At 42.2% G+C, this 26,574-nt stretch overlaps 1 protein-coding gene across 1 annotated transcript in view; it reads right to left on the reverse strand.

Moving 5' to 3' along the window:
• The window catches only part of itga1 (integrin subunit alpha 1), a 220,360-nt gene that overhangs the window by 147,112 nt on the left and 46,674 nt on the right, over positions 1 to 26,574 (reverse strand). Inside the window, exons 3-6 of the mRNA XM_033030915.1 lie at positions 23,691 to 23,803; positions 14,076 to 14,164; positions 11,140 to 11,254; positions 695 to 822 (exon numbers count right to left, since the gene is read on the reverse strand). Of these exons, the coding sequence (XP_032886806.1) occupies positions 695 to 822; positions 11,140 to 11,254; positions 14,076 to 14,164; positions 23,691 to 23,803 (445 nt within the window). The remainder of the gene's footprint in view (positions 1 to 694; positions 823 to 11,139; positions 11,255 to 14,075; positions 14,165 to 23,690; positions 23,804 to 26,574) is intronic.

Below are 26,574 nucleotides of genomic sequence, written 5' to 3' on the forward strand. Positions count from 1 at the left end.
GGGAGGGGAGAGGAGTTATGGAGGGCGGGAGGGAGTGACTGAGGGTAGCGGAAAGGAGAGGTGAGGGAGGGATTGGGGAGGGGAGGAGGAGAGGGGAAAGAAGAGGGTGAAGAGGAGGGGGAGAGAGTGCTAGGGATTAGGAGAATTGAGCTGTGCCTGTGCAGTTGGGGGAATATTGCGTTGAGGGACCAAGCCTCCTGTGTGGCAGAGACTCAACGGGTCCTACTTAGTCTAGTTTCATCATAAGAACAAAGGCTTTTTTGTTTAGAAATTGAAAGGAAAATCTGAAAAAGAAAAGCTGTCTGAAACATTGATAGTGATAATCCTGGATCAATCCAGAGTTTGAAGCTCAGAAAAGACTACTCCCTCTCAGTAGAGTGAATTCATTCACACAAGTAGTATTGGAATCCAAGCCGCAAGTTTTGTCAATTAAAATATGAAGTGATAAACTGGAACTTTAAAGTGTGAAATTATTAGAAGTCAGTGGTTTGCATGTATGTATAAGTAACTCAAATGCTAATAAAGATTAAGCCTTATTTGAATGCTAATAAAGAATGCTAATTGAAAGCTCATAAAGATCAAACCTTATTTGACAATCTTTTGTTCGACACATCAGTTGATAAACTATGGAGTTTAACAAAAGCTCAACAAATGACCAAGACCTTTAGAAATACAAGGAAAGCATTTGACTAACCTGAGTTTGCTGACGTCCAATTTCAATTTTTTCCAATAATTTGGTGAGGAAATTGTTAACACTGGACCAAGGGTAGATGCTGTTGGAACCATCAAGTACAATCACAATGTCAAGTCGTGACTTGCATGCTGCAATTACAGACATGGCATATTTTTATAGAGGTTGACACCAAATAATATTTAAAAGACTAGTGTTATATCAATATGCATACAGTTTGCAAATTACAGCATAATGAATGTGGAAAACAGAAGTGGAAAATAGTGACAGTCATAGATACATGGCTGCAGGAATATACATATTGGATATTAAAGAATATATGACATTTAAGGAGGACAGGGAGCTATGAAAAGGTGTAGAAGTGGTACTGTTAATCAATGATAATTTAATACAAGTGAGACGGAAGACCAAGAAACCAGGATGTAGACGCCATTTGGAAGGTGATGGAAAAAAAAAGATTTTCAGAAAGATACATCAATAATCATGGGAATATTGATTTGTTGTCAAAACTGGTTTTAGAGTTACATTCACTGCAATTCAAATGTATAGGATATTTTGTATTAGTTCAATGCAATGAGTCTTGACATTTATTACATTGTGGCAGAGATAAATGTCTTGACAGAGTAATCAAGAAAGTTTATTTCTGTAATAGGACTACTTTCACTTGCAATAATCTATTCACAATGAATTATTACTCTAAAATGATTCAAGGATGATTTAACAGATAAACACAAAATTCAAAATAAAAATTGAATACTAAATTAACATCCTCATTTTTGTCAATAATCAGCAGATGCAGACTGTTAGAGATCATTCAGGAGTTGTAGAATTATGTGGGTAGCAGGAATTAATTAAAATGTGAAACAGGCTTCATAAAAAAACTTCATAATTTAACTTTTACTGATACTCAAAGGCCAATGAAACCAGTCATTGGGTGTGAGGCATTCTGAACCATTATAACTGTGCAGAGGAGGACAATAGATGAATGTTTATGTTAATCCACATCACCATGATGAGATGAGGGATCAGGGAAGTCATTAACTGGCCATGTCCTGTCATTGTTAAAGAGATATCCTACCACTTAATACACAATTCAGAACATGCCTGTTTGTCATGTAATATTCTGTCTGCATATCCAGGAAGCCATCGCTCAACACTGTAACAAAAGAAGTATGCTTTGCATGTCTGGTGTTTTTAAGAGTCATGTGTTTTATTTTCATATGTCCTGAAGAGAGCTTGCAAAGTAAGAAATTCCACAAATTTACCCATCTCCGCTCATGATATTCAAGTTCATAAGAACATAAGATCAAAAGTGATAGGAGAATTAGGCCATTCGGCGCATCAAGTCCACTCTGCCATTCAATCATGGCTGATCTATCTCTCCCTCCTAACCCCATTCTCCTGCCTTCTCACCATAACCCCTGACACCTGTACTAATCAAGAATCTATCTATCTCTGCCTTAGATATATCCGCTGACTTGGCCTCTACAGCCTTCTGTGCCAAACAATTCCACAGATTCGCCACCCTCGGACTAAAGAAATCTCTCCTCATCTCCTTCCGAAAAGAATGTCCTTTAATTCTGAGGCTATGACCTCTGGTCCTAGACTCATCCACAAGTGGAAACATCCTCTCCACATCCACTCTAGCCAAGCCTTTCACTATACTATGTGTTTCAAGGAGGTCTCCCCTCCAGCGAGTGCAGGCACAGTGCGAGCAGTTACCTTTGTAATTGGGGATCCATGCTATTCTCCATTGAATACTAGGGCAGCTATTAACTAACACAAGCACACAATAATACTTGAATTATTAAGATTATTTTCCAGTTAGACTGTTCCTGATGGAAAAAAAATCCAAGGTGAAATCTCTCACTTGTTGACCCTTGGAATACTGTGAGCAAATTTGAGCCCCATATCTGAGGAAGGATATGCTGGCTCAGGAGAGGCAGAGGAGGTTTACAAGAATGATTCCAGGAATGAGTGGGTTAGCATATGATGACCATTTGACAGCACTGGGCCTCTACTCACTGGAGTTTAGAAGGTTTAAGGGGGATCTCATTCAAACTGACAGAATAATGAAAGGCATAGTTAGAGTGGATGTGGAAAGGATGTTTCCACTGGTGCGAGAGTCAAGGTTTCAAGGTCAGTTTATTGTCACATGTAACAATTAAGGTACAGTGAAATTTGAATGACCATACAGCCATACTAAGTGAAAAGTAACAAGACACAAAACCACATAAAATAAAAGTTAACATAGAAACATAGAAACATAGAAATTAGGTGCAGGAGTAGGCCATTCGGCCCTTCGAGCCTGCACCGCCATTCAATATGATCATGGCTGATCATCCAACTCAGTATCCCGTACCTGCCTTCTCTCCATACCCTCTGATCCCCTTAGCCACAAGGACCACATCTAACTCCCTCTTAAATATAGCCAATGAACTGGCCTCGACTACCCTCTGTGGCAGGGAGTTCCAGAGATTCACCACTCTCTGTGTGAAAAAAGTTCTTCTCATCTCGGTTTTAAAGGATTTCCCCCTTATCCTTAAGCTGTGACCCCTTGTCCTGGACTTCCCCAACATCGGGAGCAATCTTCCTGCATCTAGCCTGTCCAACCCCTTAAGAATTTTGTAAGTTTCTATAAGATCCCCTCTCAATCTCCTAAATTCTAGAGAGTATAAACCAAGTCTATCCAGTTTTTCTTCATAAGACAGTCCTGACATCCCAGGAATCAGTCTGGTGAACCTTCTCTGCACTCCCTCTATGGCAATAATGTCCTTCCTCAGATTTGGAGACCAAAACTGTACGCAATACTCCAGGTGTGGTCTCACCAAGACCCTGTACAACTGCAGTAGAACCTCCCTGCTCCTATACTCAAATCCTTTTGCTATGAAAGCTAACATACCATTCGCTTTCTTCACTGCCTGCTGCACCTGCATGCCCACTTTCAATGACTGGTGTACCATGACACCCAGGTCTCGCTGCATCTCCCCTTTTCCTAGTCGGCCACCATTTAGATAACATAAACATCCATCGCAGTGGATTCCACATTCCTCACTGTGATGGAAGGCAATAAAGTACGATCTGCTTCCTCTTGTTCTCCCGCAGTCGGGGCAGTCAGACCATCTGCAGCTGACGATCGAAGCCCCCATTGGGGTGTTCGAAATCTCCCGTGTCGGGGCGGTTGAAACTCGCTCTGCGGCATGGAGCTCCCGAGGCGGCCTCTTCTTACCAGAGACCGCGGGCTTCACGATGTTAAAGTCCACAGGCCCCGCGGTTGGAACCTCAATCCCCGGCAAAGGGATCGCAAGCTCCGCGATGTTAAAGTCCCGCAGACTCCCGCGGCTTGGTGCCCATGTCGGTCTCCAGGAAAGGCCGCCAACTCCACGATGTTAGGCCGCAGTGCAGATGGAGATACAATACGGTAAATAATTGCATCTCCAAGGTAACAGATTGAAAAAAAGTCCCCCCCCACATAAAACAAACCAAGGAACACTAAAACATACTTTTAATACATACTTAAAATAGCAAAAAGAAGAAAGGACAGACAGATTGTTGGTGAGGTAGCTACTGCCGGTGGCACCACACCTCCTCCTTCTAGGACCAGTCATAGCCTCAAAATCAAAGGGCGCTCTTTTAGAAAGGAGGTGAGGAAGAACTTTAGTCAGAGGGTAGTTAATCTGAGGAACTCATTGCCACAGAGGGCTGTGTCAAGACAAGTCAAGTCAAGAGAGTTTATTGTCATGTGTCCCAGATAGGACAATGAACTTCTTGCATTACATTGCTGTGGAGGCTGTCAGTCGATATTTTTAAGGCAGAGATTGAGAAATTCTTGATTAGAACGTGTGTCAAGGGTTATGGGGGGAAGGCAGGAAAATGAGATTAGGAGGCAGAGATCAGCCATGATTGAATGGCCGGGTAGACACGATGGGCCGAATGGCCTAATTCTATTCCTATAACGTGAACTCCCCTTCCCATGCTGCCTTTTCGGTCCTGCGCTTCCTCCATTGCCAGAATGAGGCCACATGCAAACTGGAGGAACAACACCTCATATTCTGCTTGGGTATCATACAATCCAGAGTATGAACAATTTAGTTAACTACAAAACCACCCCCTCCTCCTTCTATCCTGCCCCCACACCGTCCTGTGCATCAGCTGAACTTGCATGTATTTCTCCCCAACATTCCTTTCACTAGCCACCGTAATTCACAATTGTTCAATCGTTGCATCTCACACCTTATGTCTTTTCATCTCGATCTTTGTCCAATCATCTGCCAATCAAAACATCCTCTCACCCCTATCCATCTATTACTTGCCAGACTTTGGCAAATCAAATTCCTTGTATGTTTTTACATACTTGGCTAATAAATTAATTACATTTACAATACAATACAGTTCCATATTTCTACATCCTAGTGATTTTCGTTCCAACTCCTTTATAGGAATAGAGGAAAGGCGCTCTTGAAGTTATAGTGGTTCATTTATTATCCCTTTCTGCTTATTGCTTACTTGATCTCCACAAGCCACAGTTGTGATTGGGGGCTTCAGAATATATTTAATTATAATCAAATTGGTACAAAGTTCCAGCCAACATTTTGAAGCAATGATAGGCACAATGTTGGCTGCCAATAAGTTGCTTAATCATCAAAGCTTGAAATGCAGGTTTAGCACTGCATTAAGAATCCAAGGAATATCCCACCTGATCCAATAAATATGCTGCACTCAGTGTCAGCAACCTATGCTACATCTCTGCCCCACAAGGGGAATTAATTCTTCCATGCCTCAGAAACCTCCTTCACCAACAAATAAACCAGAATAACACCATGCAGGAATTTGTAATTAGAGCCTTTAAATGACTTGTGCCTTGTACCTGGAGCTCTGAGGTAGTTGCAAGATCATAATTCCTACCCACTGTCCACTAGGTGCCTGGGATTAAAGTTAACCCTGTGTTTTATTCTTTGCTCACATTACAGTGCTTTGCTTACATTTACATCCACAATTTCTCACTGTGTTTGCATATGAACTGTGGGTTCATTTCCGAATGCTCTTTTATTATACTTCAGGTGCTGATACTAAGTTTTTTTGTATTTATTTTACATTTCAGATAATAATTCTTTAAAATTAATTAAGGAAGTACATGGGATAAATTAATGTGAACGTATAATGAACTCCTGCAGGAAAAGCAAATAAAAATGTTGAGTCCTCAACTTTTGGAACATAAGATTATTTTGATTGATAATAGATGGTATGACAACATTTGCTCTGGTCTTGATGTCAACTAATAAACAGATAAAATGCTTGTGTGAGTGGGTCCTTGTAAAGTGTACAACAGAGCACTAATTGTAATGCAGCTTTGAAAGCGTTGAAAAGCAAAACATTTTGATTGTTTATATCCATGTAAATGCATAGGGCAGAATCAATATTTCTCTGGTCAATATCTATAACAACATAATAGATTTGTTGGTGGAATTTTTTTAAAATAAATAACAGAGATATAAGTTTGTAAGGAGGCATATGTGATGCTGAGAGTTTTGTTAAACCAACAGCTTGAAAGCATTATGTTACCGGAAACCACAGGCCAGTGGCATGTCATATTCAGAGCTCCATTCAGTTCATGAACTACACTAAGTGGAGAAATATGTCACATTTTCTCTCAAGGGAGAATTATTATATATTGCTCAGTTAGCAGCTACATCAGTCTGTTTTCTTTGATTGAATGAAGTTGAAAACTTGAGTCTATAGAGATACAGCGTGGAAACAGGCCCTTCAGCCCACCGAGTCCGCGCTGAACAGTGATCACCCCGCACACTAACACTATCCTACACACTAAGGACAATTTACAATTTTACTGAAGACAATTAACCTACAAACCTGTACATTTCTGGTGTGTATGAGGAAACCGGAGCACTCGGAGAAACCCATGAGGTCACAGGGAGAATGTACAAACTCCGTACAGACAACACGCAGAGTCAGGATCGAACCCGGGTCTCTGGCACTGTAAGGCAACAGCTCTATTGCGAAGCTACTGTGCAGCCCTGAAAACTGTTGAGGTTCTACCCCTCCAAAATATCAGAGATATTGCTTGGTTGGGTATCCTCTCCCAGATTATGACTTCAAACTGTTCCAAATTGGTATTTATGCCAGCAACTAGAACCATAAAGGTCTGCATCAAGTAGAAATCTTAATATACTAGTTGTGGAACCATCTGTTTTTTTTTACAAAGGTTTAATTGCAAGTTAAATCTCCCTGACAGTAAGAATTATAGTCCTCTCACAAATGTGTGGTATGGGGGAGTCAACACATTTACGGAAAGAACCTTAAAAAGTATTTTTGATGAGATGCAGCATTGCTGGCAATATCCACTTTTATAGTATAGAACGAAAACTGAAAAGTTACAGAATTTGCGGAGAAAACTAGATTATTTAAAATCTATTCAGTGCATGCACCACTAACAAAGCCAACATTATCCTCCATGCTTATGGTCCAATGTAATCTGGAGTCAAGTCACCTTTTTGGTGTTTTAACAGGCCATTTCTTTACTGTGGCCTGGAGTCACATACAGCTGGATAAGGTAATGGCAGGAGATTTCCTCTCCATGGGGCATAAGAAAACTGAATGGGTTTTACTGTAATCAATGTACAGTAATCAGGTCATTTCTTGGTAACCTTAAATGACACCCTCTTTCAATAAATGCTTACATCATTCCAAAAAAAGAATCAGCTGAAAGGATAATCTCTGATACACTTTGACCAGATAGTAGTGAATTGGTTCCTTTAATTGCTGCTTTTACCTGCAAAATCCAACCCCAACCATCTTTTGTCTGATACCAACAAGTTTGCCTTGGCCAAGTTTAGAACTTTAACTTATGGACCTGCCCTGTCCTGATCTGTAACTATTTTAAAGCGAGTAGACTATGGCCGCTGGTCCCAAAAGGCTCGCCCATTGACATTTTGGTCACTTGCCTTTCCCAATTCCCTAAAATCAAATCTAGTAATTCCCAAAAAGTAGGTTCTCATTCATTGAGGAGAGAAACAAATTGCCCTTAATCAGATTGTTTCAACAATTTTCTTAAAGAACCATGAATTGGATAGTACCTGTATATTCAAGGACGAGTATAATCAAGAATGAGTCTCACTCTGGACACTCCCTCTTCACCCCGCTCCTATCCGGCAAGAGATACAGATGCGTGAAAATGCATACCTCCAGATTCAGTAACAGTCTCTTCCCAGCTGTTATCAGGCACCTGAACCATCATCCTAACACCAACGAGAGAGTGGTCCTGACCTACGATGCACCTCATTGGAGATCCTCAAACTAACTTTAATTGGACTTTTCTGATCTTTATCTTGCACTAAACGTTATTCCCTTTATCATGTACACCGTCCTGTACACTGGGGAATGGCTTGATTGTAATCATGGACAGCGTGATTGTTGACTGGACAGCACGCATCAAAAAACTTTCCACTGTACCTCGATACATGTTACAATAAACTAAACTAATTCTGATACTGAAGCCTGAGTTACCCTCAGCCAGCTAGGTGGGGTAGTATTCTTTGCATGCCTAACACCAGACACCTGGAACAAGTATACGGTTATGAACTCTGTCATGGCAAGAAACATAGCAGATAGACAAATAAACATTTAAGGATATGCTCAAAGACTCTGAATAATTTTTAGCCTATGTTTTTACAATATTGAAGGAGGTAGTTTAATCCGTTCTCTCTGCGCTTGCTTTCAGAGCATTCTCATTAGTCCTGGTCTCTCATTTAATTCCTTTTATCCTATTCCCTATTTGATCAATTTCCCACCTGGGATAAATAAAGTTCTATTGTACTGATTCAGGATCAGTTACTGTGGATTGGAGGGGAGCAAATGTTATCCTGGATCTGGATCTGGATCTGGATGTAATATGCTGAAAAGCTCAAGAGCATTTTTCAGCACTATGATGTGGTGGTGGACGTGCTAGTCGGGTTGGAGATGCTTTTGGAGTTGCATCTTTGTATGTGTTGATGTTTTGGAGATCTCTGATGCTGGCTGGTAGGGTATTCCAATCCCACTTTTTAAGAAAGGAGGGAGAGAGAAAACAGGGAATTATAGACCAGTTAAGGGCCTGTCCCACTTGGACGACCTAATCCACGAGTTTAGAAGACCCTAGACGAGTTGAAAAAAATGTCAAGGTTGTGTTGACTCGCTGAAGTAAAAGACCTCCTACGACTATGTCTTCGACCTCCTACGACTATGTCTTCGACCCCCTACGACTATGTCTACAACCCCCTACGACCCCCCTTGACCTCAGTCTTCTACACCCAAGACCAACTACGACTTGCTAAGAGTGGAAAATGATCACATGATAAAATGATGTCATGTTTGCATTTTTTTTTCCGGGCCAGTTACCGACCTACGACTACCTACGACAATCTACGACCACCATCACGGCCTACTACGACTACCTACGAGTAAAAAGTATCAATTTGTTCCATGCCGACCTTTTTTTTACTTGAGGAAATTTTTTATCTGGCTGGAAAAAACGCCGCGGCCTACTTGAGGCCACGAGTACGCGGAGACCACTCATGAGCATGAGGAAGAGTTACAAAGACCTCCTACGACCTTGTGGTGACCATGCTGCGAGTATGAGTCAAGGGCAAACTCGGCAGAGGTCGCCAATTAGGTCGTGAAAGTGGGACAGGGGCTCTAGCCTCTCCCTGCCACAGGTACCATGTAATCCGTGCTACCTGTTCCATGGTCAGATAGTCGGCGACTAAACCGTCTCCCCCACCTGGTTTGCCCGAGGAGTTGAGTATAGGAGCAAAGAGGTCCTTCTGCAGTTGTACATGGCCCTGGTGAGACCACACCTGGAGTATTGTGTGCAGTTTTGGTCTCCAAATTTAAGAAAGGACATTCTTGCTATTGAGGGAGTGCAGCCTCGGTTCACAAGGTTAATTCCCGGGATGGCGGGACTGTCATATGTTGAAAGAATGGAGCGACTGGGCTCTATATTTAAGAGGGAATTAGATGTGGCCCTTGTGGTAAAGGGATCAGGGGGTATGGAGAGAAGGCAGGTACGGGATACTGAGTTGGATGATCAGCCATGATCATATTGAATGGCGGTGTAGGCTCGAAGGGCTGAATGGCTTACTCCTGCACCTATTTTCTATGTTTCTATGTATACTCTGGAATTTAGAAGGATGAGAGGAGATCTTATTTAAACATATAATATTATTAAGGGATTGGATACGCTAGAGGTAGGAAACATGTTCCCGATGTTGGGGGAGGCCAGAACCAGGGAGACAGTTTAAGAATAAGGGGTAGGCCATTTAGAACGGAGATGAGGAAAAACGTTTTCACCCAGAGAGTTGTGAATCAGTGGAATTCTCTGCCTCAGAAGGCAGTGGAGGCCGATACTCTGGATGCTTTCAAGAGAGAGTTAGATAGAGTTAGATATGGCTCTTAAAGATAGCGGAGTCAAGGGATATTGGGAGAAGGCAGGAATGGGGTACTGATTGTGGATGATCAGCCCTGATCCCAGTGAATGGCGGTGTTGGCTCGAAGGGCTGAATGGCCTACTCCTGTACCTATTGTCTATTGTATTCTCTTTCTCACTCCTAACAAGATCTCCTGACATTTCCTGCCACCCTTCTACTTCAGGGCTAAATTACTGCAGACAGCAAGCACTTCTACATATCTCAGGGATATGACTGGTAATCAGTGCACCCAGGAGGTAATCTGTTAGAGAGAGAATGTACAAACTCCCCACTGCCCACACCCAAGGTCAAAATCAAGGTATGGATCCATTTGTGGACTAATTTCAAAACCTAGGTCATTTGAGCTGTGGTACAGCAATTCCATCTACCCACTGGCATCTTTCCCCTGAGAACCACTCACCCATTATCGCAGAGTGCAGAGGAGTATTTGGGATGGTATGGAGAACTTGTGCAAATGACAGGAGGAGCACATCACCCGTAAACTACCCACCTACCTGTCCTGTCTAGCACCTTCCTGCTCATCTGGGATGAGTCTCTGATTTTCATATTGGCTTTATTGGCATTCTCAGAACCCATGAAACTGAAATGGGAGCCAGCCTTACTCCAGTCTTAGGGGCTGTTTATGTCAAAGTGTAAATGTTAATAATATTAATATTTTGATAATTACAAGCAATAAGTAAAATGTAAAAGCAGAAGTCTGACGTTGTTTGGCATGCTATCGTGAGAAAACCACCCTTTTCATGTCATAATACATTTTCTAGCAATACCCATTATGGAAAATGTTTCACAAAAATGATCAAGCAGTCTGGGATTTGCATCTGGTTCTGAATATTGAGACTGTTTTAGTTTCCCTAATTTGGTAATTCTGTTGACCGAATCCTCCATATACAGTATGTTCACTTTAACATTATGTCTGTGTGGACTCAATTGGCTTTGAAACCATACAGAATTGTACTCTTTGCCGCATACCTCTGACTGTAGGCGCTATGGTGTTTACAACTTGAAAAGTGGAGCTTACGTTCGAACAGGCACCGACTGTATAATATAGGCCGCCACACTTGTAAGAATAAAGTGGTCCACATGTCTGAAAAAAAGAATGTGAAGTCAACATACTTTACAATTTTTGTAAAACATTAATCATCTCCTTCATCTATTTTTTTCTTCTGTTCTGTAGGTGGTTACTCACACAAGCAAAAAAGGCTATCCATTGTGGTCATGCCAAAGAATGAATCCAGACAGCGTTCACAGTTTATATAAACATTGAGATATCAAAGCCAACAGCGATTCTAACTGCAGCAGATTTTCCAATAGAGACCACAAGAAATCATCAGCAGCAAATAGTCTTGTAACTTTATTGTGTTCCACATCATGGATGAAACTGAATTTATTTTATTCACCTCTCTTACAAAAGCATTTATGCAGATTAATATATTTTAAATAAATTCATGTGAAAGGAGTAGAACTAGGCCATTCGCCCCATCACGCCTACTCTGCCATTCAATCATGGCTGATCAATCACTGCCCTACAATCCCATTCCCCTGCCTTCTCTCCATAACCCCTGACACGCGTACTAATCAAGAATTTATCGATCTCTGCCTTAAACATATGCATTGACTTGGCAAAGAATTCCACAAGTCCACCACCTTTATTGCTTCTTACTTACTGCATGTTTTTGTGTAAACAGACCAAGAAAACTCACTAATAGGACTTGGGGACATCACAATCCGAGTAGCAGTTTAATTTACACTTGATCAAATGTATAGTTATAGCAAAATACTAACAGATATAAAAGAGTAGCTTTTGGCATTGGTAAATATTGCATTCATTGCAGGGGGATATTGGCAGTGCATGGTTCCCCGAGAGGGTTTTGTCTTTGACAATTTATTTGGCCATTTGTCATCATTTTGGATCCAGTTAGAATGCTGTTGGTCAGGCTTAAATCAATTTCTGGACACAAGGGACTGCAGGTGCAGGTTTACAAACAAAAAGACATAAAGCGCTGGAGTAACTTAGCATATAAGGCAGCATCTCTCATGGGTCCCGGTTGGGAAAACTAACTATTAATTTACTCCAGAGATGCTACCTGACCCTCTGAATTTCTACTGCACTTTGTGTATTTAAAAAAATCTATTTCTGCTGTCAACATTTTAAAATAGCAATAGGCTTGAAAATTAAAACAGATTATATAAACTTAAAAAAAGCTTTAAAGATTAAATTAATACATATGCAGGGTAAATTAATCCAATGTTATTCATGCAAATTGATTAACAAATGCACATCAGATGTGTACGTTTATTACAGAAACAAATTGATAAATTGGCAAGTTGGAGAGTATTTTGTGGGTCAGTCCAAGTCTGGTGATCTCAAAATGTCCCATCAGGGCAGCACAGTGGTCGATCCTGACTATGGGGGCTGTCTGTACAGAGTTTGTACGTCCTTCCTGTGCCCATGTGGGTTATCTCCAGGTGCTCCGGTTTTCTCCCACATTCTAAAGTCGTGTGGGTTTGTAAGTTAATTGGCTTCTGCAAATTGTCCCTAGTGTGTAGGACTAATGTGCAGGTGATCACTGGTCAGTGTGGACTTGGTGGCCCGAAGGGTGCATTTCCACCCTGTATTTCTAAACTCTTATATCAGGTTCATAGAGAATGCTGACAGTGCATGGATCCTGAGAGATTTTGTATAACTATTGTGTTGCTCAAATTGTAGTCTTTTATAGAAACACAAAATGAACCAGGACATGCTGCAAAAGTTCTATACTGTTGTCATGGATAACAGTTTACGGCATACAATCTAAGTAAGCATGTAGGTACAACAAGTAGTGAAGAAAGCTAATAGCATGTTGGCCTTCAAAACGAGAGTAGTTGAGTATGGGAGCAAGGAGGTCCTTCTGCTGTTGTGGTACATAGATACATAGACTGGTGAGGCCACACCTGGAGCATTGTGTGCAGTTTTGGTCTCCTAATTTGAGGAAGGATATTTTTGCTATTGAGGGAGTGCAGTGTAGGTTCATGAGGTTAAATCCGGGATGGCGGGACTGTCATATGTTGAAATAATGGAGTGACTGGTTTGTATTCACTGGAATTTAGAAGGATGAGAGGAGATCTTATGGAAACATATAAAATTATTAAGGGATTGGACACGCGAGATGCAGGAAACATGTTCCTGATGTCGGGGGAGTCCAAAACCAGGGGTCACAGTTTAAGAATAAGGGGTAGGCCATTTAGAACTGAGATGAGGAAAAACGTTTTCACACAGAGAGTTTTGAATTTGTGGAATTCTCTGCCTCAGAAGGTAGTGGAGGCCGATTCACTGGATGCATTCAAGAGAGAGTTAGATAGAGCTCTTAGGGATAGTGGAATCAAGGGATATGGGGAGAAGGCAGGAACGGGGTACTGATTGGGGAAGACCAGTCATGATCACAGTGAATGGTGGTGCTGGCACGAAGGGCTGAATGGCCTACTCCTGCACCTATTGTCTATGTATCTATGTACCACTTGCCGTAACACCATTTTGTGTCAAGTGTTTCCAGCCTGTTTTGCTGCAATGCACTGAAATGTAATTAACCAGAACAAGTTCCAATCTTAAACCATCATTAAAGCAGCAACATGTGGAATCACTTCACAGCAGATCACAACCCAAAATTATTGTTGAATCACAGAGACATTAAAACACATGATCAAAGATTTGCTCATGGAATGCCTTTGAAGAGTTAAATGAAGTAGGATGGCAGGGATTCCTGCGGAGATTTCCAGTGCAAAGAGCACTGCAGTTGAGAGTCTGGATAAAATCAAGAATCTCTATATGGAATGGTAATGACACGGAGAAAACATATCTAATCTTTGACCTGTCTGAGGATCTCTATGCATTTCATTATTTTACAATCTAACAGACTTGGGATACTTACCAGAAAGCCTCCATTAGGATTTGTTGTCAGTGATATTCCGAGTGTCATGTTTTCCTTTACTTCAGTGATATTAGGGACTGTTAAGAATTCTGCAAAATGAAATAAGAATACAATTACATTCAGATGCCTTATTAAATCCTGTCAGCAGATTAGGTTTGTTTAAATACTGTATTCTGCAGAATTCCTTAATAGATCTGTAGGTGCTGAGGGAGAAGGCATTTCTAATCAGAGTTAAAACTGATATTTACAGAAGTTCCATTGCCTAATTATTACTTCAACCACCAAACCCTTGCTTTCTGTCATCCTCTCCTGAAGGCAGATTATCATTGTAGAGCCTAGTTTGCTTGATCCAGTCTCCTGCTATTAATGTGAAAAAAAGCAGCATGGAAAAGTCTTAGTTGTTGCCTTGATCAACGGTGTGGGTCGGAAGGAGATGTTAAGAGTTAGCATTGATGCTGATTCCTGGAACTGTGGGCACACAGATCAGCAGACAGCTGAGCCCAATATCATCAATTGTATCCTGCAGGATCCAAAATGCTTGAAAGCCAACTGTCCAAATCATCCTCAGGTCTGTCAGTGGCAAGATGGAATTAATTATGGAAACTCCAAATGTTACGACATTTTGCTGAATTCGTGCTGGAAATGGATGTGGTAGAATAAACTTTGCGATCATTTCTGCCTTTTGCCATAGGTCCTGCAAGACTATCCTTGGTATTTTAATGCCAGTGTAGTGGTTATATAGTTAACTTCTTCATAACATTTCCAAAAGATCGGTCAATGGACTCCCAATACTATGAAGCCTCTTCTCTCCATTGTCAGTCATTCATTTAATCTCTAATACAGTGAAGCTAATGAATGAATAAATGCTGAAACCAAAACAAAGTGGTGCAGTAAAGAGAACTTTAGGTCGTGGGGGGGTTGTTAAACTCCCTCCTATATTACCGCAGAGTTTTGGTGTTCAAAATTGTGGCACTGAGGCAATTCTTGCCTCAGGAGCTTTCCTATCCATGGCAGTACTCCTAACTGTTCTACTGAAGCCCAATGTTAGCTTAATGAAAAGCACCTTGTTATCTGACTACACACACATTTCAAGCTTCAAATATGGAAAATGATCTGCAATTCTTGCCTTTGTACTTCATATTTCCAGTATCCATGGAATTTTTAAATCTTTTGTTTTAGTGACTATTTAACTTTTTTTTTGTTTACATCCTCTCTAGATCTTATTCAACTGGTTCCATAAACCTTTTTATTACTTATTCTCTAATATAAAATTTTACAAAATCCTGCATATGCTGGAAATTGGAAATAAAATAGAAAATGCTGAGTACTTAGCAAGATCGGGTGGCGCCACCAGCAGTGGCTGCCTCGTCAACAGTCTGTCTGTCCTTTCTTCTTTTTGTTATTTTTAGGGGGGGTGGGCAAAACTTTAAAAAAATCTGTTACCTCGATGGAGATGCGATTTTATTCCGTATCATATCTCCATTCCCACTGCGGCCTAACATCGAGGAGTTGGCGGCCTTTCCTGGAGACCGACCTGGGGCTCCAAGTCACGGGAGTCTGCGGGACTTTAACATCGCGGAGCTTGCGATCCCTTTACCGGGTCATCATCGTGAAGCCCGTGAAGAGTCTCTGGTAAGAAGAGACCAATTTGGGAGCTCCAGGCCGCGGAGAGTTTCAACCTCCCCGCGCAGGAGTTTCGATCATCCTGATGGGGGCTTCGATCGTCGGCTGCTGGAGCATTAATCGCCCCGACAGCGGATGGTTTGACTGCCCCGACCGCGGGAGAACAAGAGGAAGAAGCTTGAACTTTATTGCCTTCCATCACTGTAAGGAATGTGGATTCCACTGTGATGGATGTTTATGTTAACTTTTATGTGCTTGTGTGTCTTGTTGCTTTTCACTTAGAATGGCTGTATGTTAAGTCAAATTTCACTGTACTTTAATTGGTACATGTGACAATAAACTGACCTTGAAACCTTTAAACCTTGAAAGATAGAGAGGATCTGTGAAAATCTGAGAAATTAAGTTAACATTTTGTGTCTGGATCTGAATGCTAGCTCTGTTTCTCTCCCCTCAGATGCTGCCTTGACCTGCTACACGGTTCCAACAATCGCTCCTGCCTTGCATTTTATTGTAATCTGTATAAATACCCTTGATGTCACTATATGAAGTATTTTATTACAAATGTATTCATGCATGCGCACAATTTGAAAATAATCTTAAATAAAACACCCACCTTTCAGACATTCCATGCTTCTATTGCATTACAGTACTTGTACTGCATGTTCCTACACTACAGGTACGAACAAAAGGGGCATACAAAGACTTTGTGTCCTCTCTGTCCTTCCTTCTTACGCTAATTTAAAATGTTGTACCATCATTAACTTTTATCAGCTCTGACAACAGGTCATCCACTTAACACACAAACTCTATTTCTCCATTTCTACAGATGCTACCTGACTTATAAAACATTTTCAGCATTTTATATTTTGTTTCAGATTGAAGACTGATATTAATGATTTTTGGCCTCTAAGGGAAGAATGGATACTGGTATTGGGGCACATCTCCTTCAAGGTATCCTGCTGGTATTCTACTGTTCATGATATAAATAGAAGAATGTAGATCAGTTGGAAATATGGGTAGACAACTTGAGCGCCCAGGAGCGGAAAAGACTGCAAAAAGTTGTAAGCACTGTCCAGTCCATCGTCAGCTCTGATCTCCCTACCATCGAGGGGATCTATCGCAGTTTCTGCCTCAAAAAGGTTGGCAGCATCATCAAGGACCCACACCATCCTGGCCACTCACTCATCTCCCCGCTGCCTTCAGGTAGAAGGTGCAGGAGCCTGAAATCTGCAACATCCAGGTTCATGAATAGCTGCTTCCCCACATCCATCAGGTTATTAAACTCAAACAAAACTCTGATCATTAATAGCCCATTGCACTTTATCTGTTTATTTTACTTCGGAGTCACGTGAGTGACTACGTGAAGAACCCGCCAGGACGCATGCGTGTCCATATCGCTTCACACATTGCGAAACGACAGGCGGGGTGGAGCGTTCCCCCGCAGCGGTAAGTTTAAAATCGAGACCGACAGGTAAGTGAATTACTCTGCAGTCGTTTTGTTTCCCGTGCTGTTTTACAGGGGGAAACTATGGACAAAACAAAGAAGTCCACAAGGGCTGCGTCTAAGCTGGCTGGGGAGGACCGCAGAGTTGCGGGCAGCCAGCAGCGGCTAACGGCACCTGAATCACCGTTAGTGCGATCAGCTGTGCCCGACTTGGCACCTGCGCCGGCCAGATCAACACCACGGCCGGGCGGGAAGGCTAAACGAAAGACTGACAGAGCCGTTGACTCTGACGAGTCAGACTGCGAGGAAATGCCGCGGGCGGCCAGCGACCGTGATTGCTGGGACCGAATGGAGCGGTTTATGGAGCAGATGCTCCACCGTGACAGACTCCGGGAGATGGAAGCTAGTCACCATGGGACATATAATACACCCATGGCAGCACCCTATCCAGGGCTGCACAGTGCATCTCCCTCGACAGAGGGGAGTACTGGGAGCCAATTCTGGGCTGGCTCTGAAGAGGGGTTTGCTGAAGAGACAACCAGTGTGCAGGGGGTGCAAGAACAAGAAAACCTCCTGGAAATGGTGTCCAAATTTGTACAACCAGAGCAGACTGGACTTCAATTAGAACTAAAATTAGCATCCAGTATTGACTATCTCTCATTTAAACAACTACAGGAACAGGCTGTAGTGGACACTACTGCCAAATATTTGGCACCGGTAAATTGTATATCCCTCAATGTTCCCGTGGTGAACAGTTGCATCTGGAAACACATTGGAGCAGGACTCAGAAGCCAGGATGTTAAGCTTCAAATATTCCTAAAATTGTTGACTGCAGGGATCACAGCATTTGCTCGGACAGTGGATGGAAAAGAGATGTCAGAACAACAGCAAGATGCTCTGGCATTATTCTGCAATACGCAGTACAAGATTAATAGTCTCAGGAAGAACGCCATCCGCCTATCCTTAAACCCTAAGTTTGCTGAGCTGTGCAGACCTGGAGGTACTAAACCACCAATATTACTATTTGGGGGCAACCTGTCAAAACATGTAAAAGAGCTCGATGAGGAGGCTAAAACCTTGGGGCTCATAAAGGCGGCAACAGGTAGGACCTCCTACACATGACGACAGCACCCCTACGCACCCACCAGCAGAGCAAGACACACAGAAGCTGGTGAAAGCTCAAAGGCCGGGCACAGGACAGAGGTCTTTTTTAGGCCATGGCCCAGACTGGCCTTCGTGGAAGGTGCGCAAACCCCACACTCCGGCGCCTCAACCTCTAAGGCGACTGCACAGGAAGATATAAACTTTCCACTGGTAACCGTGGAGGTAGGTGAGTCTGGTTCCTTCCAAAAAACAGGAAGTGTAAATAATACACAAATTGGTGGTAGATTACACTTTTTTTGGGAGGCATGGAGTGCAATAACTACTGACACTTATATCCTACATAATATTCAGGGATATACAATTGAATTTGTGCACAAAATCTATCCTCCGGTTCAGCATGTACCGAACCAAACGTTCGTGCTTTCACGACAAGAAAAACTGGAAGCGCATGCTGAACTGGAGAGGCTATATGCTAAGGGGGTCATTGAAAAAACCCAACACGACTCTCAGGAATTTGTGTCAAATATCTTTACAAAAAACAAAAAAAGATGGTGGTTGCCGCATCATTTTAGATTTGACCAAACTGAATACATTTGTGCAGTATATTCATTTCAAAATGGAAACCTTTGTTACTGCCAAACAATTGATTTCCAAAGGCTACTTCATGGCTTGCATCGACTTAAAAGATGCTTACTATTCAGTGCCTATACGGAAGGATCACAGACGTTATTTAAAATTTACCTGGATGGGGCAGTTATGGCAGTATAGAGCTCTACCTAATGGCTTAACATCCGCCCCCAGACTATTTGCCAACATTTTGAAACCAACCCTAGCGTTTCTTCGGAAACAAAAACATATGGTCATGGCTTACCTAGATGACATATTAATTGTGGGGAAAACCTTGGAATTAGCCAAAATAGCTGTATCAGCCACCAAACAATTGTTTGAGAAACTGGGGTTTATCATTCATCCAGTTAAATCTAAGCTAACGCCTTCCACCACTATGGATTACTTGGGGTTCACCATTGACTCAGTTCACATGTCGGTGACTTTACCTAAGGACAAGGCAACAGACTTAACTGAGGCCTGCAACAACATCATTGACATCAGTGAACCATCTATTCGACTGGTAGCAAGGGTAATTGGGGAAATTGTGGCTGCTTTTCCAGCCACACAGTTTGGACCTTTGTATTACCAACATTTACAAAGGGCAAAGGTACAAGCACTCAAAATCAATACTGGTCATTCCGATAGGCCAATGAAGCTACCAATCAAAGCAATTACGGAATTACAATGGTGGAGGGAAAACATTCGGCATTGTTCCAGCCCTATCATTATCAGCAACCCTTCAGTGGTGCTACAAACTGATGCCAGTGCTCATGGTTGGGGTGCTACTAATTCTATCTCTAGTTGTGGAGGTAGATGGGATGCACAAGAGGCATCATTACTTCAGACACATGGCATAAACTACTTGGAAATGTTGGGTGCGTTCTATGGTCTAAAATCATACTGTTCAGAAATGCATCACCTGCATGTTAGACTACAGATTGATAACATCACCGTGGTGGCATATATTAACTATATGGGTGGAATCAAATCGGTATCATGTGATAATCTGGCTAACACAATTTGGCAATCGTGCATTCAGAAAAATATTTGGATATCAGCTAGTTACCTACCAGGTAACCTCAATTCAGTGGCAGACACCAGGTCACGCAAATTCAATGACAACATCGAATGGATGTTGGACAGCAAAGTGTTTGCTGATATTGTAGCACGATATGGAACACCAGATATCGATCTATTTGCATCTCGGCTTAATCACCAGTTGCCAAACTATGTTTCTTGGGAACCAGACCCTGGGGCATCAGCGATGGATGCATTCTCGCTGCATTGGGGGAAATAGTTTTTCTATGCATTCCCCCCTTTCTGCCTCATCAGCCGGGTATAACGCAAAACACAACAAGACTCGGCGTCTGGTATTTTGGTAGTGCCCGATTGGCCTACTCAACCATGGTTCCCCGTGATTCTCGATATGGTTTTAGAACCATGCATCTCCGTTCCGAAACGACCAGATTTGTTGGTTCATCCCGTAACGGGGGAAAGCCATCCATGCCATAATAGGACAAATTTGTTGATTTGTAGAATCTAAAGAAACCACTTCTGGACCTGGGGCTGATGGACCGAACAATGAACATAATCACAGCGGCTCACAGGCAGTCCACCAAGAAACAATATCTGATCTACATCAGGAAGTGGGAGATATATTGTTCTAGGAACAACATCACTTACTGTACGACGAACATAACTTCTGTTCTGGAATTCCTGGCTAGCCTCCACTATGATGAGGGGCTCAGTTATAGTGCTATAAACTGCGCCAGAAGTGTCCTTTCAGCGTATCTGTGGCAAGGATCAGAGCGTAATTCTGTCGGGACTCACCCCCTGGTAACTAAACTTATGAGGGGAATTTTTAATATTAATCCCCCAAGGACAAGGTATTCCCAAATATGGGATGTGAGTGTAGTCCTAACGTTACTGAGGAATTGGTCACCAGCAACAGCTCTGTCCCTGCTAAGACTAACACATAAAATAGTCATGCTGATGGCATTGGTCTCAGCACAAAGAGTTCAGTCATTACATAAATTAAGGCTGGATAGTATGACCACTTCAACGAGTAAAATAACCTTTTACATCCACGAATTAGTTAAACAGAACTGACCGGGATCGTCAGGCCTCAAAATAGAATTCAGAGCATACCGAATAGATGATCGTCTATGCATTATGAGGCATTTATTATTATACATAGAGAACACTAAACAGCTCAGAGGCATTGAGATGGCATTACTGATCAGCCACAAACAGCCCCATAATAGGGTATCTGTACAAACAATTTCCAGATGGCTGAAACAGTATTAACGGCTGCTGGGGTGGATACTAACATATTCAAATCTCATTCCACCAGGGCTGCAGCTACATCTGCAGCAATGGAATTTGACGTACCTATGGACCAAATCCTGGGACCAGCAGGATGGTCAAAAGAGAAAACTTTTCAACTATATTACAATAACCAGTGGTTAAACCTGTGACATTTGCAGAATCAATTTTAAGTTCTGTATCATGATTTACCCCATAAGATAGGGGCTATAATTTTGTTGTTAATAAATTCATCATGGGTTTCAATGTCGGATTCATGTTTGAATACGTTAACACAATTCCTCCCTTAGTCAATTAAGGCAGACGTGAGGCATGGACTCGTTTCCACAGCATGAAATCACAGAGCTTTAAAATCTTCACGAAGTCACTCACGTGACTCCGAAGTAAAATAGTAAGATTAAACGAGAACTTACCAGTTTGAAGTTTGATCTTTATTTTATGAGGAGTAACGTTGAGGGATTACGTGCCCTCCGCTCCCACCCTCGATCATAAAGTTCAACTGGTATCCTATTTCTCTAATCTTACTATGTTCAGTTCACACCGCTGCTTTGAAGATTGACATGCTTGCGTCCTGGCGGGTTCTTCTTCACGTAATCCGTCAACGTTACTCCTCATAAAATAAAGATCAAACTTCAAACTGGTAAATTCTCGTTTAATCTTACTATTTATGTGTGTGTATTTATATTCATTGGTATATGGTCACACTGATCAGATATGTTCTGTATTTATTTATGCCTACTATATTCTGTTGTGCTGAAGCAAAGCAAGAATTTCATTGTCCTATCTGGGACACATGACAATAAACTCTCTTGAATCTTGAATCTTGAGAATGGGCAGATGGAATTTAATCTGAACTAGTGCGAGATGTTGTACTTTGATAGATCAATTGTCCTTTAGGAACATTGATGTGCAGAGCGATGTGAGGATGAAAATTCTTAGCTCCCTGAAGGTGGCAATGCAAGTAGACAATGTGGTAAAGAAGGTTTATGGCATACTGTTGCAAGAGTAGAAAACTTTGGTTAAGCCACATTTGGAATATTGTGTGCATTCCTGGAAGTCCCATTACATGAAGGAAATGGATGGTTTTGAGAGGGTACAAAAAAGATTCATGTTGATTTTGCCTGGATTAGAATGTATCACCTATAGGGAGTAGTGGGACAAACTTAGATTGACTTGACGAGAGCAACAAACGCCAAGGGGTGACTTCAGAATCAGAATCAGAATCAGAATGCATTTATTGTCATTTAAGCATAGGTTCAAACGAAATTACGTTCCTGCAGTCATACAACAGAAAAACCAAAATACACAATTAACACAATTCCACACAAACATCCATCGCAGTGAATCCCCAAACACCTCCTCACTGTGATGGAAGCCAAAAGTCTTATCTCATCCCTGTTCTCTGTTCTCTTGCAGTCAAGCAGTCAAACTGCTACATCGAGCTGATCGAGGCTCTTGATGTTAGAGCCCCCCGACGGGCGATGGCAAGTCCCACGGCCGATTAAACCGCGCCGGGCGATGTAAGGCCCCGCTCCGGGTCGATTTAAACCCCTCGATTCGGGCGGGCGAAGTTTGCCATTGCGGGAGCTCCGAAAAGCGGTCTCCCACCAGGGACCCGCGAGCTCCCGATGGTACCGTCCACAGGACCTGCAGCCGAAGCCTCCGAGCTCCAAAGTCGGGTTGCAGCCGCGCGCCAGCACAGCGCTCCGCACTCCGAAGTCGGCCAGCTCCACGATGGTGAGTCGGCAGGCTCTGCGACTGGAGCCCCCAGGTCGATTCCGGTTGGAGAACGCCGGCTCCACGATGTTAGGCCCAACGACAACGGAGATTCGACAAGGAAAAAGTCGGACCCCCGACTTGGTAGAAGAATATAAAATGATGCAAGGAGTAGACAGCTTACATAATCGGAGACTTTGTTCCAGGGTGAAAATGTCAAATTTTACACAGATGCTTTAAGAGAAAAGTTTGAAAGTGATTTATCAACAAGTTTATTTTGTACACAGAGAATGGCAGATGCCTGAAAAGTACTGCCGGGGAGATGGTAGAATACAACAGTAACATTTAAGAGGCATTTAGACAGGCACACGGAGAGACGGGGAATGGCTGTGTAGGCTATTGGGATTAAATTTAATTCGCAACACTCGGCATTGCCATTGTGGGATGAAAAGAATGTTCCTGATCTCCACAGCTCTCTGTTCTTCATGGCAGAAGTCTAAGGTGCCTGCCAATAGACAGCAAGAGTTTAATTGGCATTTATTAACCCAGACTCCAAATGCATCATTAGAGCATGCCTGTGATTTTGATTTCATACTAAAAGAGGACCCCACCATTATTTTAATTCCCTTTCTCAGGATTGAGTATCAGAATAAACTGTTTAACTCTCTTGTGTTTCATTTCTCTATCTCACACATACCAATTTTTGTAAGATGATACAATAGCTGAATCAAAGTTAATTAACTTTTTATTCTTGTGCAGTAGTTTATATGTAAGAAAATAAACTTCATTTTTACCAGCCAAGTTAAGTTTCACACATTCTGGATTGTTGGTCTTGAATGTTGGGCATTTGTAGACATCACCAGTTCTGTATTTGGGCTGTCCTACCCAAGGAGAACCAATTAGAAGCCTAAATGCAAAGAAAACAAAAAATCATGATGATCTTGTGTCACAATGGTCGAATGAAAGAAATGCTCAAACACGGGGTTTCAAATTGTGGTGGAAAACATATCTGCCATTAAGATGACACTCAGCAACTCAACATATTTCAGCATATTTCACATGCCAGATGCACTTGGAATCTAGATCAAACTACAAAGTACTGGAAGAACTCAACAGGCCTGGCAGCATCTCTGGGGGGTATAGACAGGCAACTTTGAGGCAGGACCCTTCTTCAGACTTGGAATATATTTCACATTACTTAATGGTGGTAGATGGTCTTCAGTATGAGAATGGACCATATTCTCCTCAAACATAAGTGGTTCTTCTTACCAATATTCTCGTGGACAGATACATCCATGGCAGGCACACCATTGAGTCAAAGCAACATAGATTTATCCTGCATGATTGTTGTTAATTTCAACCACAGATAAGTCCTTTGGAAGGCAACCTGCTCTGTCAGCTTTGGCAGAGGCACCTTTTGACACCTTGTCAAGCCCAAACATCTGGAAACTGTATGACTAAATGTTTAATGTGAATCAGCAAATTCCATCTTCCATCAACTACATCTGTAGTTTCAAACATTGCTTAATGCACAACTGGAATATCACTCTCCCACCAACAATCTTTATCAATCACGACCTGCAGCTAATATCCAATGTTGCATCACACTCACAAAAACATTCACTACACTGAACTGCACACATACCTTACATCCACTGCCAGTTATTCAGCCATGGCAGGCAAACACACACCTAAGCACGTTGTGCACCACTCATTAACACATTTACAGGACAAAGTAACAAATAACATGTGTAAGGAACGAACATGGACAACAATGGCTGTAATACCTTGATTTTCTTGAAAAGAGAATATCCAACATAATTGGATTGGGAAGCACTGAGTTTAGTGGCTCATACTTTAACCTCCTACTTGCATCCCGTTTCCCTTCTCAGTATTTAAACTGTTTTGATGTACAAATGGCATAATCAAAATTTCCTTAGAAGATAGACACAAAATCAGCGGGACAGGCAGCATCTCTGGCGAGAAGGAATGGGTAACGTTTCGTGTCAAGACCCTTCTTCAGACGATCTAGGATATCTCCAGAGATGCTGCCTCTCCTGCTGAGTTACTCCAATATTTTGTGTCTGATTTAAACCAGCATCTGCAGTTCCTTCCGACACATCATGATTTCCTTAGTTCGCCCCATGCTCTCCTCACCAAACCATTTCTTCTTTCAGATCAGTAGTTTTGGAAATCAGCAGTAGGAAAACAAATGTGTGATGATGGAAGTAACATTGTGATCAAGTTTGTTGCTCGTGGCCATCAAAACTATATTGGGCTCAAACAGCACAGTGGGCTGCCACAGGTTGACAACATTGTGACTGCTCCCCATGTTAACGGGGCACTAATCAGCATTATGTACTTCCCTCTCTGGCCATTGAGGAAACCCTTGTTCCAGTACATCTTACATTCAGTGTAAGCATATCAACATGCACAATGATCTCTCCAATTTTAGGTAACTTAAACCAACCCCACTTCCTCCTCCTTCCCCACCTGGACACCCACCTAGTTCTCTCCATCCTCCTCCCTTCCACCTGCATTCCTTCATCAGGCTTCACAATTTGCAACTCTTCAATCCTTTTGTCTCACACCTTCTGCCCTTTCACATCTGCCCTTTATCCAACCATCAAAACCACCCCTCACCTCTATCCACCTATTACCTACAGGCTTTGTCCCACCCCTCCAATCTTCCAGCTTCTCCAGTAACGCTGCCTGGCCTGCTGAGTTACTCCAACACTTTGTGTCTTTTTTGTTAACCAACATCTGCAGTTTCATGCTTCTGCATATTAACGTGAATTCAGTCAATAATACCCAGCTCCATGAGCAAACCCACTGTCCTTGCAACAAGGCCAAGTACTTGCTCCTCTTGCAGCTTGCTGGCAATGTGAATGATCTGCATTCAATTCTTTCACAACAGAGAATGATGTTGAGCTTCCTCATAGAAACATAGAAATATAGAAAATAGGTGCAGGAGGAGGCCATTCGGCCCTTCGAGCCAGCACCGCCATTCATTGTGATAATGGCTGACCGTCCCCTATCAATAACCCGTTCCTGCCTTCTCCCCATATCCCTTGACTCCACTAGCCCCTAGAGCTCTATCTAACTCTCTCTTAAATCCATCCAGTGACTTGGCCTCCACTGCCCTCTGTAGCAGGGAATTCCATAAATTCACAACTCTCTGGGTGAAAAAGTTTTTTCTCACCTCAGTCTTAAATGACCTCCCCTTTATTCTAAGATGTGACGCAAACTAACAGATTGTAGCTTCAGGCCAGATCGAGCCACATCCAAAGAAGTTGATGGCCCCTGTAAACTTAATATCATGAGCTAAATAGTTTTAGACAAGCTTTGTGACTGAAGATCCAGCTAGAGCAGATGACCTATTTCAGCATGACATTAACCTTAATTCCTCTGAAGTGAGTAACCACTGTGACATATCACATCACTCAAATAGATGGAGGGGAATTTCTCCCTAAAATCCCCTTGTGGATATGACGTGATAAGTCAGATCCCTCAATCTTTCTCCACTCCTCCTCCTCCTTGCTTTTCTAGCAGCTTGGCCCTACTCTATAAACTCTTTGATTATTCATTGTGTTGCATTCCCAAAGGAGTGACCATCAAAACACCCATGCCTGAAAGGTATAGTTATTTTCTGAGATTTGGAATTGAGACAAATCACAC

This window comes from Amblyraja radiata, chromosome 1, assembly GCF_010909765.2.
Source record: "Amblyraja radiata isolate CabotCenter1 chromosome 1, sAmbRad1.1.pri, whole genome shotgun sequence".
Taxonomy (NCBI): domain Eukaryota; kingdom Metazoa; phylum Chordata; class Chondrichthyes; order Rajiformes; family Rajidae; genus Amblyraja; species Amblyraja radiata.